The 18,586-nt window shown below is 33.4% G+C and overlaps 1 protein-coding gene across 2 annotated transcripts in view; it reads right to left on the reverse strand.

Moving 5' to 3' along the window:
- Window positions 1-5: 5 nt before the first annotated feature.
- Window positions 6-18,586, reverse strand: part of LOC150084095 (histone H3.3A) — a 32,118-nt gene continuing 13,537 nt past the window's right edge. The window contains exons 1-3 of one of the 2 annotated variants that reach the window (XM_090375888.1): window positions 14,144-14,259; window positions 12,888-13,213; window positions 6-807 (exon numbers count right to left, since the gene is read on the reverse strand). In XM_090375888.1, the coding sequence (XP_090232014.1) occupies window positions 679-807; window positions 12,888-13,169 (411 nt within the window). In that variant the 5' untranslated portion in view covers window positions 13,170-13,213; window positions 14,144-14,259 and the 3' untranslated portion in view covers window positions 6-678. Of the gene's footprint in view, window positions 808-12,887; window positions 13,214-14,143; window positions 14,260-18,586 lie in introns of those variants that run through there. The other variant, XM_090375890.1, reaches the window with a different exon arrangement.

The raw sequence follows: 18,586 nt of genomic DNA on the forward strand, positions 1-18,586 counted from the left end.
TCCAGTTCATTTCTGGAATGTAAATATTTATTTATCATGAATAAAGATTTTGTTTCTGAATAATGAACTGTTTAGACTGACATTTGATTTATACATTTTAGGTCAATTGTGAAAGTAGCCAATTTTGCATTTGACATAACATGGCAGTGAGAGGTTACTTCCACTCTTATTCTATGTCAAATATTTATAGATCTTATCACCAAATGATTATATTACAAAGTACACCAACTCTTTTTTTTTTTCTTTCAATAGAGAGAAAGATAAATTGCAGAAAAATTAGCGGAAGCCATTTATACCAGAAAGTTGCATGCATCCTATTAATTAGAACTAAAAAAGATAAACAGGAAAGAAGAGATAGTGGGGCGGGGGGAAGAAAAATAATTCACATGTAAGCACATAGTTCTAGACACACGACTACACATTTCATTTATGACAACTACCACATGAATTTGAACGATGGAGAAAAGAATCTGAATTACTAAAGCACAAATGTTCCCCAGTTCCTCATTAATTCTAACAGCAGAAAATAAGTTACAAACATATAAAAGAAACTAGATGATATCTAAAATGAAAACTTCATCTCCTGTGTATAAAACAGTGGTTGATACAGTCCAGTGATGGTTAAACAATGATGATGACCATGTGCTCTTACAGATAACAGTGGCAGTGTATACAGTCTTATGCACGTTCTCCTCTGATTCGTCTTGCCAACTGGATGTCTTTGGGCATGATGGTCACGCGCTTGGCATGGATAGCACACAAGTTTGTATCTTCAAATAAGCCCACAAGGTAAGCTTCACTGGCCTCCTGCAAAAAATGGACAAGAACACAATTAAACCTTAATTATACAGAAAACTAGTAGTATATTACAGTGAAATAGGATAAAAAAAATAAGTTGTTTGTGACACAAGTGATAGTTAATTTTCTTACTTATTTTTTTAAATTTATTTTCACCGGATTTTGCCCTTCTTTCCCCCTAATCTCTCTTATTTAATTTATTCCTAGTCATTTTCACTCACTTAGAAAGTTTGAATCCTATCAACAATAAGTAGAATTTATTAAAGTGGACCTTGCACATGGATATGCAGTATGGCCCCACTTTTCAGCATTCCACTGGTAGTTTTTAATCCACATTCACTATGCTCGGCTTTTTTGTCATGACATGCTCAGCAGCAGAGTCCAAGAAGGGCATCCTGCACCTTTTCATTGTCAGTGTTTACACTGACAATAAGATACTGTATTTTTCGGCAATTTTTGCGGGGGTCTGGAATCCTACTGTACAGTATCTTGTGGATTTTTCCATCGCAATCAGACTAGATTTGGAAAGAAAACGATAACAAGATTTGTTTTTGTTCAATACAATATCAACTGTGGATATGAATGCTTTTGCTATTACATATGTACATTTCAAGGTCATTTAAAATGTGTCCAATTGATATGCTTCTCCAATTAGACTGTTTATAATATAGGGTTAATAATAATAATAAAAGTAAAGCTGATGGGGCTGGCAAAATTATTTTACTATTTTTGACTGCTGCCTCATCTTGTTACTTTTGCTTATATTCACTATTTTATGTTTATTACATTGATTCCTTGTCTCAATTATCATTAGTGAAGTAAAATAATTATTTGACAAAACATTAACACATGCACATATTAATGCACGAGCTTAAGTTTTATAAATTTAGTTACCACACTGATTATGGTAAGTTGCGATTGTCTTTAAATCGCAAATAACAGTGCTACACAACAGGTGTAGCACAGAGAATCTTTGCTTTGAGTCAAGGTTGATGACTGACACTATCTTCCTAAACATGACACCATTTCATTAGACCAGTTTTTGAAGTGAAATTTTTATAGCTTTCACAGTTTGAGGATTCAAGAGACAGTGCAGCCACTTTGCAACTGTATTTGGAGGTTGTACTACACACACACTTTCCTCCTAAAATAAAATGTCTTTTGGGTGTGCATATAATATATCATGACACTTTATTTTACTAATGGGGAGGAGGAAGAACAGAACAGCAAATTATAGTGATATGTCTAGAATTATAGAAAGAATGAAGATTATGAAAAATCTAAGGAGTAGAAGTTAAAAGCCATTGAAGAGACTAGCTGTAATACTGAAAACATGAAAGATCTTTTCAACAATAAACTAAACAGAAATCTAATGACATAAATGATACAGCAAGGATAATATTTTGAAAATGAAAAAAGGGCACAAAAAAGAAGTACCATATAAAAATGGAAAACAAACAAGTTTTTAGTAGTCTTGATGGTTTTACACCTTGTATAATTCTAATTTATCATTCCGTTATTTACTGCTCTGTTTTTCTGTTATTATTGTACTGTACTTATATGCTAGCAAAAGCTGCCTTTGCTGCTTTGTAAGAGTCAGCATCAGTTACATACAATCAAACTCAGTTATAAGGCCATGGCGATAGAGCAAATAGCTCTCTAGTTAAATCCACAAGCATACACACACAAAAAATTAACATATAACAAGTATGCTTGTGGAAAAATCAACCAAACTTGGTACACTCATGTACCACTGGGCTATTGTGTTCTCTTTTTGTAACATATTCCTTCAACTTATAAATAACAGGACTTATCTGAGAGTAAATACAGTAGACGTTCAGTTTCTTCCTAAAAAAGTATATCAATGAAACATTAATTGCACACAAACTCACAAAAGTAAACATTTATCTTTGAGGGGGAAGCAGTTACCATATTTGTCAGCTGTGATTCAGCTATACATTTTTGTAAACAGCACATGACATCCTTTTCAATAGTACCACAAACAGTGAAAGCTGCTGAAAAACCCAATAAGCACTTAACAGATTGAACTTGTCTTTGGCATTTAGAAGAATCATAAGTTCTGTATTAGAATTTCGCCAAAAATTTGTGGTACCGATGACAAAACTAATAGATATATCACTCAAGAGTTAAATGTTAAAAACAGCAATTCATATACTATAAGTTACCACACTGATTTAGGTAGGTCATTGTCTTTAAACTAGTGCGATGGATTTAAGTGTGTTGATCCGACAGCACTAAGTTAACCATGAATGAATAGCAGACTACAAAAACTATTATTTTTGTAAAACTACTGCCAACTAATAAATTTAATAACACCCCATTAGTAAATGGCAAATAAAGTAATTAAATTACATTAATTGAAAACCAAACCCTAGGTCATGAAACTTGGTTTATTTAAATGTTTCATGACCCAGGGTTCAATTAATAATGTAATTTAATTACTTTTCCTGTCCACTAATTAAGTGTTATTAAATGAATTAGTTTACAGAAGTTTAAAAAAAAAATAATAGTAGTGGCTAGCAGAAAATTTGCAGTCTCTATTCCATTCATGGTTAACTTAGTGCTGTTGGATCACCACATTTGTAGATCCATCCTACCAAGTTAAAAAAAAAAAAAAAAAAGCCACTTGGGCAGAGAATTTTCAGTTTTGAACGGGCTCTTCACTTTTTTCCCAGAAGTCTGGTTTCTCATTGGGAGAATTGTTAATGAAGCTCTACTGCATATATATATATATATATATATATATATATATATATATATAAATAAAAGCAGAATTAACACTAATATCCAAATAATTTAGATAAATTCAGAACACTTTGATTTGGCTATATATTGGGATGGTTGGGGCACTTAGTAGGTTATGGTTACACCTTTTTTCTTAAGCTTTATAGTTTGAAATAAAAATCTATTATATATATATGTTCTTATTTATACTCCGGCACGACCACCAGGTCAGTGGAGTTTACAATCAATCAATACAAACATTAATCGTATTTAGCAGTCACGGCTTGAACCCCAGTCCACTCAAAGAATGTGTGCTATTGCACTCTCGCTCCTGACCACTTGGCTACAAAAGACCAAAACTAAATGGAATAGTGAATTTTGACAATTTCATTCATGTGAATAAATAATGATTTGCTGCCTTCTGGGATCAGAAGGTCACAAATTTGAAACTTATCCCTTTAAAACTGAAATGATAATACCATTTACAGACCTATTATTGTAGAATACTCCTAAATAATAGAAGATTCTACTAAACTAAGAGGATAGCAACAAAGACAACACTGAATTTGTTAAAAAGATACAATCACTGCAAAATCCATTACACTTGGAAGCTCTGGACACTGGAGACTTCAGTTTTGTTTTTTCTTTGAAAGCAGTGGCACTTTTATCATGCAAGTAATTTTATTTGCTATAAAATTTAATGTTTATTTAAATGCATTTATGTTGTTTGTATTACATATTCTTTATTTAATTTTACACTATCTCTACTAATTACATTGACTTTATATAATGTTTTCATGTTCACAGGTATTAAAACTGTTATATCAAGCTATTTAATACAGTCAAACTTTTACTATAAAAGTTTGAGTGTATTGCATTTTTCACTCCTCTACAGTTTCCTTATTCAATTTATTTGTAAATCTCTCTTACATGTGCAGAAATATGTATTTGTTCAGTTTGAATTTTTTTTTTTAAATTGGAAAATTTCATACAATAATTAACGCAAACCAATAGTAAAAGATCATGCAGTGATATAAAAAGTAAAGTGCAGCCATTATCAACCCACTGCAGGGTGGAAGCCTCCTCAACAATTCATGCTGAGGGAAATGGACCATAATCTGCCACGCTGGTCCAGTGCGGGTTGGCAGATCGACCGTATTCAGCAGGCAGGGGCTTGAACCCCGGTCTACTCAAAGAGCGTGTGCTACTGCACTCCCGCTCCTGCCCACTCGGCTACGGAGGCCGTTTGCAGTGATATATTGCCAAGCAAATTAAAAATATAAAGGAAAGTTATGCACCTGTCAGGTGTAGTGTAACCATTTTTGCAGCAACCACTGCTAGATTAAAACTAGCAGCTGAATAGATATGGCTACAGATGTAAAAAACTTATTGCTTGACAGTGCACCATCCCACTCAGGCAAAAATAAAGATAATCTCTTGTTTAACCACGAAGGTGTTTGGATGTTTAGAAAAGAAATGCAAGTTGCAAAAAAAAAAAAATGCAGAGCTGTTGAGCACAATACAGAAGTGTTGATTTCTGTAAAGGAAATCATGAAGTATGTAACTTAAACTGGAGCAGAGCTCCACTATAAGTTACAAAGATTTAATCTTCAATTTTGATGTGGGAAAAATATTGTACTGTTATTTGTTATAGTAACACAGTGCAATAAGCTGAACAGGATACAGAATGGAGGTAATTTTCTATCAAAATTTTAAGGCTCATAGGCATACTATTTATAGACCTACAATACAATACAATACAATACAATACAATACAGGTTTAAATCCAACTGAACTTGTTTGAGGAGAGAAAAAAAAAAAAAAAAAAAAAAAAAGAAGCTTTTTTTAGAAACAATACTAACATGGGTGTTGTCAAAATACTCAAATGCATCCAACAGAACAAAGATCAGCAAAAGCTGGAATCTCATTATCAAAACAGAAAATAAGTACAGGTAGCCCTCATATAGCACTTTAGTTAAGCTCCTATAAAATCTAGTGTAGCAAAACTGTTATATGGGGCTAAGAACCAGTGCAAGAAGGGTGGTTGTGTTACAAAAGCTAACAAAAATAAAAAAATTGTAACTATCAGAAATTTTATTTTTATTAAAAATAGTAATAACTGAACAAATGTCTTACAAACTATGATATACAGGGGATCCTTGTTATCCGAGGATAACTGGTTCCAAAAAATTCCATTTAAAAACAAGGACCAATTTTTGTAATGTTTATTATTTAAATAATAACTAAATGCAACTAGACATAGTATTTTAAGATTCTAATCTATATAATATCGGCATAGATACACCATAGACAACTCTTAAAGAAAACCTATGAATAACAGTAGGGCGAAAAGCATCTTTATCTGTATCTCATCCGTTACGAGTTCCCCACGTATTGCACTACCTCAAATAAGTAATGCTTCACTAACAGAGAAGACTATTGTTACTTATTCTCTGTGGGCACTACCCAGACAGTTTCAAAATTAGTTGGCTTTTCATCGAAGGGTGGGAGGTACCCTGGTATTGCAAGTGAAGCGTTACTTATTCGAGGTAGTGCAATACACAGGCAACTCATTGTGAAGGATGAGTAGATATGGTGTATCTACACAATGTAAGGTTAAGTAAAGTTTAAGTTACACTATTTTTCAGTTGTACAAATAAAGAATGAATCCAGAGTTTTTTTATTGTATTTTTCAGATAAAATTGTGTTGTAGCATTTAGTTATGCCTAACTTCTTGTTTAATATTTGTTGCACGATCATGAAAAAGATCGTTCTAACAAAAAAAATTCAAGTGCTTGATAAATTTTTTCAATGAAAAAAAAAAAAAAAGCTTTAATTCTCAAATTTTCATAACTGCGGGGACTCTAATAATGAATACCTGGATACCCTCGGTATATATGTATGTTTATTTAATTTTCTCCCCACAATCACATAAGAACGTTTTTTCTGTTGCAGAATATCTTCACCTTCTGAACTTTCTTCTGTCGCATCTAGATTGCGTACCTTCTGCATTCTTTAAAAAAAAAAAAAAAAAAAAAAAAAAAAAAATCAGTAATACAGGTTCGTTTGCTTTTGCTGGATTGTAAAAAATTGCATGGTATGGAGCTAAACATTTTTGAAGCTCCCCTTTGAACTTTGTGCTCCTGTCAGTCGAAAGATCTGCATTCAAAAAATAAGATTCCAATTGCTCGGCTAAGTTTGTGCCTACCCGTATAGCTTTTAGTGTAAAATTTGGAACTTCAGAATTTATCTGCCTTATTATCATCTGAATTCATTTGGTTTATCTCCAATGTCATTTCCACCAAATCTGATTTGTGAGCTTTTTTTCTACCAGTAATCTTCCCTTTGTTTTTATTAGTGGTCCAGTTTGCTGCTTAATTTAAATGAATGATATCTTTCCCCCCCTTTTTAAGACCAACCAAAATCTGTATCTTTGATTCTAGAGAAATGAGGTGTCTTTTGAGCGGTGCTTTTTTATAATTTAGGACTGGAATTCAATTCACAACAAAAATTATTCCAATATGGTTCTTAAGAACCAAGTTTAGTAATACATACTCGGAAAAAATTTATAAACAATCAAATAAAAAACAAAATAACTTTACAAAAACCTTAAGTCATGAACTGCACGCTTCAAAGTCGCAAATTTTTTTATGGCCTAAAACAGGCACAAGTTCAATAGCACAGAACACGACAATTTCCCAATATTTTTTTGCATAACAAGCTAGTCAACAGCAGGGATTCACAAAAAAATGAATAAATAAAATAATGGAAATGTTGAAAAATTATATACAATATAAGGGGATTTTCCCCACACAAAAGCTAAAAAAATAGTTTATGCAAAGTTTGCTGCAATTTATCAGTCACGTTAGAACGAAACAGTGTTGTAGAAAAATCATGTTATACGGGGGCTACCTGTATGAGAAAATGGAAATTGCATGGGTTAAGAAGTTCACAGAATAATAAAACACACACACACTTGTCCAAGCTAACAGTGACTGGAATTCTGAAGAGGAAAACAAACAGTGAGTTGAAATGTCCTGCACAACAATTTTTTTAAATTCATTTTTATGTATTGGCTAATATGCGACATTTTTGTTTAAAAAATATTGTTTACACATAGTTTTTAATTTTCTATATAATATTTTAATGCATAAATGACAATAATCAGGAAGTTACAAATTGCTATAGGGAAGTATTCAAAAAGTTAAGAAATGTCATTAAAGAATAAAAAGCCAAAGAATGATTAATCTTTTCAGCAATATGCATGAGGTGCAATCAAGAAGTTCAGGGACTGAACTAATATTTGGGAAATAATGAAGCTTAACAGCTATTCAGATGGATCTTTTATTCGCTTTGTAAATGTATACATACTGAACTTTCTTCTGGTAGCACTCTGATAGGTATCTTTTGAATTGCTAATACAGTAAAATGTTTTGAATCTAGCATTCACCGGGAGGGACACAGTACATCCCAGATTTTAAGATTATGCATATAGCCCAAGTATTCAGGGGTAATTGCTATTTGTAGTAGATAATACAGTAGTCCCAATCTTTATAATCTCCACAAAATAACAGTTTCCAGCATTAAGACAAACTGTTAACACATACTAGCAAACTGGCTTGATAACACTTGCCTAAAAATAAAAGGTTGTGGATTTAAATGCTGTCTCAGGTTGCAATATGATTTCAGTAATCAAATTATCCTAAAAACTAAATACTACTGCACTATACTATGAACTAGTGTTGAATGTCTCACAAAATGAATGGCTTCAGACATTGCAAATGCATAGCAAAAATGAGTCAGATTTTTTTTTTTTTTTTTTTCCCCTCTTCTCTAAATTTGGCTAGCCTTTCCCTATACCTTTATATGGTCAGCTACCATTGGAGAAATATTCAAAAAGTTCTGGATTTTTGAGGTTCTGCTGAAGCTCCTCTGTTACATTATGAAATAATTTCTTCAACTATTATAGTTCTGATGTTTCAAAGGATGCTTTAAGCTTGGAAGGAAAAAAAAAAAAGAAAGCACTAAATCTAAGTATAGCAGACGGTGGAGGAAGGCAAACCGTTGGAGTGCTTTTAAAGAAATTCTTAAATGGAAAGTGGAGTTTGCAGGGGCATTGTGATGTAAGCACCAATTTCCTGACGCTACCTTCAGGTATAATTTTCCAGCCATTTTAATAGCATCATATCGCCACAGCACTGTCTTGCATACCTCTTTAAACCCCATGAAGGTTTTGAACATGAAGACTTTTTTAATGACTTCTGCGAAACACAGAAGTCTTTGAAAAAAAACATTCTTCAAAAGGTGTTACTAGCATTTTGTTGGTTTCACTGCACTTTTTTCCTCATTTGAAACAAAATCTGATGCAATTTGCTGCTTGGTAAAATCACCAAATTTTATCCTGTACACTTCACTTCCCATTACCTTTTAAATATTTCCAGGAATCAGTGCACTACTACCACACATGTAGTCTAAATTGAGATGCATGCATTTCAATTTAGACTACAGCTACTTTAGAGATTTAATAGACACTTTATGTACTCAGTGCAATGTACTGAGAATGTAAAAAAAAAAAAAAAAAAAAAAAACTTTCTTTTCTCCTCCAAACCGAACCACACTTAGTACTGATTTCACAGCAAGAAGTTACGATTATGAAGAGTAAAATGCTGCTTCAAAAATAAATTTGGACTTAATCACACCAGAATAGTAATCAACATTTATACTTAACTATCAATGCTCTTGTAACATGGTTTGCCTATCCAGACGCTAACAAGTATTTTCAATGGATAATTTCTGGAACACAAAAAAGTACCTCAAAAATGAAACAATGCAGTGCAAACGAGTGGCTTGGAAGGCATGTGGAATCCTATCAATGTTATTCCTCTATAAAAGATGAGGGGTTAGACCACAATGACTGTATTCAGAATAGGACGCATATAGAAAACATTTCATAATAGTGGTCAGTAAAGAGAGAAGTGCTAAGAAGGGTGCTAAGAAGGGAAGTTACATGGTCATGAAGAAAAGATGCAATCTGATTGTCTATTTTCAGTGAATTACACTGATGCTAGTGAACATTGTTAAACATGGGAGTTTATCATTCAAGCAAAAACATCTTCAGTATATGTTCCCTGCACATCAAAGCCTAGATGCAGACAAACTAAGTTTACCACAACTGCACTCGGTACCTCTTTGGAAAGGTCCTCCACATCTGTAATCTTAATGTTTTGTGGATACTATTCTTTATTCATCTAAATAAAATACGAATGACATACTGGCCATAGGTGATCTTGTGTAGTGAAACCACAACACTATCCTATGGAGTCTACTCAAGAAATTTACACCTTTGCCAATATCGGCCAAGATTTGTTGAATCTACATTTTGTAAAGAAACAGTTAAACTCTGTCAAAGAATGTTTGTTTAGGCATTTTATGGTGCATCAGCATCTGAGGCTATAATGCAGCAGGTTAAATCAAAGAATGCTTAAAGTGAACAGTTTTAAACTCACTGTTGCAACCAATTCACAGGTTTCCCCAGGCTATGAATACTTACTACCAGTATACATGCAATATTTGTTGGCAGAAAGAATCCACAGAATTACTTCTGCCAACAAAACCACTTCACTGTCTAATCACAAAACCAGACTTAAAACTTCTTCCCAAACCTTAAGTGTCTACCTTTCTGCAACTAAGTCTCACTAATACTTGTGCAACACCACAAGTATAAGTTCTGCTCAACCATGTACTCCATCTTCCTTATATAATTTTCCCACTGGGATGCATCGTTAGTCAGTAAAAACTTCAATGTTTTAAATGATTAGTGAATCAAAGCCACCAATGCCATTCTAAAAATTGTTGCATCTTTTGATTTTCAAAACCCTGTAGATATGTGTGCATGCGACTCGCAAGAAGCCCACAAAACAATGCATCAGAAGTACATTCTCACTGGTAGGTAAGACAAGAACTAGGAAACATAAAAGCCTAGGCAATAACAGATGGGGATTTTATGAAATTTACTATTAGACAGAATGCAATAGAGCAAGATATTTCCCAAGACAGCCAACACTGGCAGAATTCAAGGTGGAACTCTTGTCTAATGTTGGCGACAAACAATAATACAGTAAAGTAAAATTTGGACATTTCACAAAAGAAATCAACATTTTAAAATCTGGATATATTAAGAAAGTAATGCAGCACTCTTAACCATCTCATTTTTCTTTAATGAATCAATGCAAACAAAGAGTGACATCTTTCTTTATAAGATGCTTACAGGGTTATCTTGCCTTTAATCTGTTTTGCAGCCAGCAAGATTTAAACTGCATAGATATTGGAAGTCTTCTCACAGCAAAACAAAAACTTTCCCTTTACAAGGAGTTTCCCTACTATTGCACTATTTTTAAACAAATGGCCTATCCAAAAGGTTAACCGGCAATTTTTTAAAAAATGAGACTGCCATGAGAACCTATTTCAGGACTAACTGGTCTCTCCTTATAAAGCAGGTGGTCTCTAGTAACTAGATGTAGAAAGAATGTTTGTAAGATGAGAGCTGCCATGCCATGGAAACAAAACCAGTTTCTAAATTGTAATATAGCTATCTGTTGAAAGTAGTGCAATACCAGCACAACTCACTATAGAGGCAAGTTTATTCTACTGTGAGAAGTGAAACTATTGTATTATTCATGTAATTTAAACCTCGCTTACCACAACAGATGAAAGGACAAGATAATTGTTATAAATGTCTACACATGTAAACAAGTTCATATTGCTCCTGCTTAATTAAAATCTACTTCTCTAAAACTGATGAGATTTATATCTGCTCACAGCTATCAGTCACAAGATACATCTCTAGAATCTGTAAAATTTTAAAATCTGGACCTTGTCAATCCCCAAAGGTGCCAGATTTTAAAGAGTTTACTCTATTTTTTGAACAGATGCAGAAAAGGTCTCCTTCCTCATTTCACATTATTTGGCCATTTTAATGTAATATCAGAACAAGCCGTCTGCTGGCATTTTTATCCAATGGGCTGAAATTTAGTATCCAGTACCCATCATATTGCACTACATGGCAAACAGAAGGTTGCATGAAGGACTTGAACTGAGAAAAAAAGGTTGTAATTAGAAGGAAGGAAAAATAAAAAATATCCACCTTATAAGAGGGGTCTTGTTTTTAATAGATTTGTTTTTGTTTAGCGAAAAAAAAAAGGTTAGGTTTTTACGAAACTTGCAGAGGGATTCAAGCAAAAATGTTCGTTGACCACAGAGTACTGGATACTCAAATTTTACCACCCAATGTGTTGGGGAAAAACTTACAAGCATTATTATGGGACAAACCAGCCTGCTCTGAGGTCCATGCAAAATCAAGTCCACCTTTCAGTTGACTACTAGAGATGGTGGATGACACTGTTGTGCATCTCTCTCTCTCTCTTTTTTTTTTTTTTTTTAAATGGTGCTGGCAGGAAGTGTTTTATAAAACAAAAAATGGTGTTTGCCCTGTTCCACCACTCATTTTTTCCACAATTAAATCTGAACACAAATTACTATAATAAAGCTCACACAATTAATGAATAAGAAAATTACAAAACACGTAGTGGATCTGAAGACAGTTAACAACCAACTGGATGAGTAATGCATGCAGTACTGAGAAATGTTGTCTCAGACCATACCCAATATCACTTGGCTTACCATTTACAAGCTAAAAATATACACTCAATAAGCCAATCCGGCACCAACATGCTGGCCAACAGTTTATTTCTGATGACTTGTGGCCTGGCCTGCTGGCTTTGCCAGCATGTTGCGCCTTATCATAAACATAGCTTAATACAAACTACTGCCTCCGATAAGCTCAATTATTTGCTAAACTACTGGAATAACTTCTTTAAAAATATACCACATTAAAAAATTTTACAAGTACATCATTTTCGGCAGAAAATGATCTTAACTGCAGCAGATCTTAAAGTGCAACCTTTGCAAAACAGAAACCTTTCATAAAAAGTTAACAGAAAAATAAAGGCATTTCTAAATTTTTGTTCAGATTGACTTATTTTTGAAAATGTGGTCCCAAAAATAGTTTTTATATATGGTTTTGGCATGAACCATAGCAGAAAGTAACAACCAAGTGAAGTGTGATATTTAATTATGTATAGAAAACCAATCAGAAAATAACACTTTTACTCATGTTTTTACACTTAATTTATAAAATGGCAACACAAATATCAAAGTTTCAATTTGTGTAAAAAGATTTATATTAAATATAAATAACAGAACCCTACTAACGAAAAGCAGCATAAATAAAACTTTGAAACAATATTACTCTGGCTATGTATACTGATAAAAAATAGCAAACATACTTGCAATGCTCCAATGGCAGCACTTTGAAATCTTAGATCAGTCTTGAAATCCTGGGCAATTTCTCTTACAAGACGTTGAAACGGCAATTTTCTGATCAGCAATTCTGTGGATTTTTGATAACGTCTGATTTCACGAAGGGCAACAGTACCTGGTCTGTAACGATGAGGCTTTTTCACTCCACCTGTAGAAGGAGCACTTTTTCTGGCTGCTTTTGTAGCCAACTGCTTACGGGGAGCTTTACCTCCGGTGGACTTTCTGGCTGTCTGTTTTGTACGAGCCATGTTTTATCAATATCTGGCAGGTTGTAGTTAAAATACAGTTAACACTGAAAGTGAGAAATTTCTGTAATTAATTTGAGAATACAAAAGCAAATTAGTAAAATTTAATTAATTTACTTATGATTACTAACTTCATAAGTTGAACTGAAGAGTAATGAGGGAGGAACCACAAAAAAAAAAAAAAAAACTGATGTTTAAGCACGTGGCAAACTATCTTTGGCGTTCTAAGAGAATAAATTTTGGTTTACATTCTAAATAAAGAATACGGCATTTCTCCTACATTTCTGTAAATAACGTTTTATGGTTTATTTTTAATTACTGAACTATTGCAAATTCAAAGTTTATTTTAATATGAATTTTGAATCATCCCCCTCCCTCTTTGTTTAACACATGGTTTTCAGTCTTCGTTTTGTGGAACGATTTCAAAATGCTAATTTGTAGCGCCTGCAATATCTGTCAATCATCAACGACAACTTCTATAAAAGGTAAGAGAAAGAAATACATACGTTATCTAAACAAATAATTGTTTAGTTTTAATCAAATAAGAAGTCTGAAGATAAGACGGGTTTACAAAATCTTCAACTACACAATTCAAAAGTACAGTTAGAGATAACGGATGGCGGTTAATACTTGAACTTGCCCACTGACAACACTAAAACCGTTTCTTATTCATTAAGATACTATATGCGCTGTTACTTTCTTACGAAAATAGAAAAAATGCCAATTAAATTAGACGATTTTTAACGGCTATGGGATTAAACCAAACCATATCATGAATCATATCGCTAACACTACCAAACCTTGAACACGGAAACATGGCTACATTCATCGGTCAGGGGACTCGCATCAGCTAACACTAAGACAGCGCAGGAAACATGGCAACAAAAGAAGGGATATGAATATGGTATTAGTAAATTAACTGATAAAGATAAGTAATTTTACAAAACAGAACCATGTGCTTTCTATAAGTCGCTCACCTCTAATACAGCAATGATCTCCCACGTCGACTTTTCCACGCACACAACAATGACCTAGTAGCGTACAGGTATAATGAAGTTGACAAAATATATATTTTGCTAAACGTCAGAGATTATTCTCTCTTTATTGGTTAACTCTACCAAGAGTCGTGCCCTTATTGGTTGTTTCTATCCCCGTGTTCATTGGTTCAAAATGAGCCTTTCTGGCGCTTCTATTGGCTAATTTTCGACAATTCTATTGGCTAATATTTGTTGCTCAGAATCCTTCTTTGAGAGAACATTTTGCACTTTCCATTATATGATATTTTAGTACATTTTGAATATATGTTTTTCACCAAAGGTATGTTTTGAGCATCAGCTGACGTTATTTGAGGTTTCTATGACATTTTTCAAGCTCAAAGAGTCATATTAGATTTAAACTTCCTTCGTAAACTCTGCCTTACAGTCAACCAACCGGTTGTCATAGGCAACAAAACAAATCGAAAGTTTTCCCTGAGCACATGGAATGTAAACACTTTTAACAAACTATATTTGCAGAGCTATTCAAATACAACTCAAACAAATAAGGAGACCCATTAACGAATATTAACCTTCCAATATGGAATAATTCATAAAATCATCCTCTCTTTTGATAATAATTAAAGAGAGAAATTATATTACCAGTCACCTTACGAAAGAGTAGAGTTAAATTTTTGCATTTTGTTCTGTAAAAATAATTTCTGATAAATTCAGCACAATCTGAAATACTTTAATTTAGGGTTTGTGAAAATTGCAAGACATTCTTTAAACACATACAAATAGTTTGTCATATTCTAACCAACATGTAGCTATAACCTGACCCAGCGTAATAAGTAAATAAATTTATTTTAGAAGTTAAATAAATTCCTATGATCTGTAAACTGTTTTAATTCCACATTTGTAGTAGTATGTAAAGAATATGTAGAGGCTGATACTAAACTTACTACCTCCGTCCCCCCCCTCACGTATTTCCCATTTTCTGTGCTTACAGACTGCTTTTGATAACCATCTGGAAAATCAACTCCTACATAATACTATGGAACTTATAACGTCAAATTGAGTACTGTATTTATATTGAACATCTGATCGTCATTATTCTGGAAGAGCACATTGGTAAACAAACTTCGAAAGTTGCGCTCGGTAACTATTGGTTACTGTAGACGCATATAGCAAAGTAATTACAGTTATTTATTCAGGGTATGATATCTGCTCTTTGAAATATCACTAAAACTTGATTATTTTTTATTTAAGATAAGGTCAGAAGGATATATTTGTTATTTAACTTATGGCTTAGGTCGATATTTAATTATACCGTTAAAAGCTTTTAAGTAATAGAATTTTTTGTTAAACTGTTATAAAGATTTTTATATTTCCAATTTGTTATCAAATTCTTCAGAAGAATAGCAGTTCTTAAGTTTTTCATCCAGGGGCCCTTGTCTCTCTGCTCTGGTGACTCTCTTTCTTATTACCATCTGTGTTGAAAAAAAAATTTGCAGCATATTTTTATTTTTTGACGATCCCAGTAGGGGAGGGTGTAGTGGGATGTGATAATTGGGGAAAAGCTTAGATTTTTTTTCTTTCAATAATATAACATATAATTTTCAATCCTAACAAATAAAAAATTAAAAACTAAACATTTAATAAGTAAAATGTTTATCTGAACAGCTCCTGGAATTATTACCTGTAATTTTTATCATGCATTTATAACACTTATCTAATCCATAAATCAGTAATTATATAAACATATTCTCTTCTATAAAATGAAATTACAGTTCACAGAACTTTGCCTCTAAATGCAAGACAAGTCAGACCACGGTAACTGTGTAATATTTTGTGCTCTGGCCTAAGACCAAACTACCATGTTTCAATTGTACAGGATGTTCAGAAAATTCTGTTAACACCTCCACAACTTAATTTGTGATAAATATACATGTGTTTTATTTAAATGTTACATATGTGAATGGCAGTTTAGTCTCTTGAAAGAATTCTAAACCTTATGTGCATTAGGAAAAAGGTATAACCTATGCTCAGTAATTATGCTGTTTATTTGTGGATATCTCATGGATGCCTGAAGACATCAGGTTTATAATCTCCTTATAATTAGGGGTGTTGCCATATGATAAACACAATGGCAAAAGTATCTGGATGCCTTTGAGAACTGTTGTTGTTGTAGTAGGGTTTTAGGGGCATTACTGACTAAGGCTATATTGCTCTGTGTATACTGTCTGTAAATTGCATGGGTTCTGTATTGATTTTCTGTTTGCTGGACGAAAAACTTGAGTTTCCAGGAGAAAAAACCATGCTACTCTCACCTGAAACCAATGAACTCAGCCACATTCTGAAAAAAGGCCCATAAAAATTCCTCACATCATCAATGGGACTCAAACTCGGGTCTTTTCCATCCGGTGTGTGGAGGACGGCAATTCTACCAACTGTGCTACCCACGAGGGCCTTTTGAGAACTGGGAAAAATTAACCATACATTCCAGGAACAAGTATTAAAGCAACTGCATTCACATTAGATAGGTCATGATGCTGAGCTTAGTGATTTCCAAGAGAGACTCATTTTAGGGTGCCATATTAATAATCAGTCCACAGTTGGTCTGTAATGTTGCAGTTTCAACATTCTAGGTAAACACTATCTTAAGTAATCACCAAATGGAAATATCATACTACTACAACCCAGAAAAATATGGGAGGCCATAGAAAAACACACTCAGAAGAGTAGATCTCATCCATAGAGGGAACTCAGAAGAGCAGATCCCATCAATCCTGATCAAATAATTCAGGGAGACCAGAGGAATGATATTAGTACTAGGATAATAAAAAGTTGCATAGCACTGGATTTTACAGAAGAGCTGCAGCATACAGTGCACAGCATCAACTTGCTTGGTGTACAATCCATCATAATTGGTCCAATATAACATTATAGCAATGAATCAGTTTTCCAATAAATAAATAAAATAAATTTTCTGTTTATACTCCGTCACGACAACCAAGTCAGTAGAGTTTACAATAAATCGCCAATACAGATATTTATTGTATTTAATAAATACAATAAATATGAAATAAATTTGCACAGCATGAAAAACTTGCTGTGCAAATTGGCATTAGTAGAGGCATATGATGTAAGAAAGAAAGCTTATGTAGCATCAGCCAAAAAAAAAACATTTCCAGTTCACTCCTCCATTCATTTGAAATACTTGTCTAGCTGAGCTTTAAATTTATTTAGGCTATCAACTTCCACAACAAGGGATGGAAGTCTGTTCCACCAACCAACTACCCAATTTAAGAGGTGTGGCATTAGGGGGAGTTACTGCTGTAGATAAAGGGATGGCTGAGTCGCAGAAGACAGTGATTTTTATCGGGCACTGCTCTTCTTTGGAGTACTGTTATTAGTGGAGTTCAGTTCTGGACCCTTTATTGTTTTCAGTATTTATTAATATTGATGAAGGCATATCAAGTTTAACATCCAGATTAGCTGATAGCAAAGGTTAGAAAGGTTGTTAACGATCGGAATTAGGGTACATTATTGTAAGACCTAGAAAAATTAGGCCGAGAGGTGACAATTGAAGTTTAACATTGATTAAATACAAGCTACTGTATACAGATCGCAGCAATCCCAGATTAATATACCAAATTTCTACTATCATGCAAGATTTAGTAGTGATTAAAAAAGCTCAAGGGGTAATTATATAATCCAGCTTGAAATTCTCTAAGCACTGAAGATAGAATGCTATTAGGTTTACCTTGAGTACTGCATACAGAACAAGGAGTCTCATTCTATAAATCTGTTGGAATGGGTGCAGAGAAGAGCAATGAGATTAGTTGGCAGCAAAAGGGGTAGGCATACTGAGAAAGGCTCCAGTTCTATAAATTGTTGAATCTATGCACTATGTGCATAAATTCAACTATGTACCTGATCAAATGTTCTTGTTTATACTCCGGCATGACCACCTGGTCAGTAGAGTTTACAATAAATCAATCAGATAGTGTGAATCAGAGTTGTACTACTCAATATGTTCCACGTTGATAATAATATTAGTAAAATAATAAGAGGAGTTTACCTCAATATAGTGCGTAGAAGACTTCCGTATGATACCCTCCAGAAATTAAAACGGAAAAAACAAAAAAACGACAACTTACCAGTACATTAGAGTAAAATATAAAAATATAAATAATCAATTTAACACAAATCAAATTAACGCAATTAAGGCGTAAATGAAATGCTGATAGCATCTTTACTCTTTCTCAGATGACATGCATAAAGGGGATTTAGATTTTAAAAAAATAATTGTTCAAAAATTTGCTTTCAGCCAGCGTGTCACTGATTGTTAAATCAAACTTCTATCTGATATTGTGGAAGTAGGTCATTTGAATAGATTTGAGGATTAGACAAAATACTAGAAGTAATTTGTGGTGGGTA

This window comes from Mastigoproctus giganteus, chromosome 6 (assembly GCF_048544385.1).
Source record: "Mastigoproctus giganteus isolate SK-2022 chromosome 6, ASM4854438v1, whole genome shotgun sequence".
Lineage (NCBI taxonomy): Eukaryota > Metazoa > Arthropoda > Arachnida > Uropygi > Thelyphonidae > Mastigoproctus > Mastigoproctus giganteus.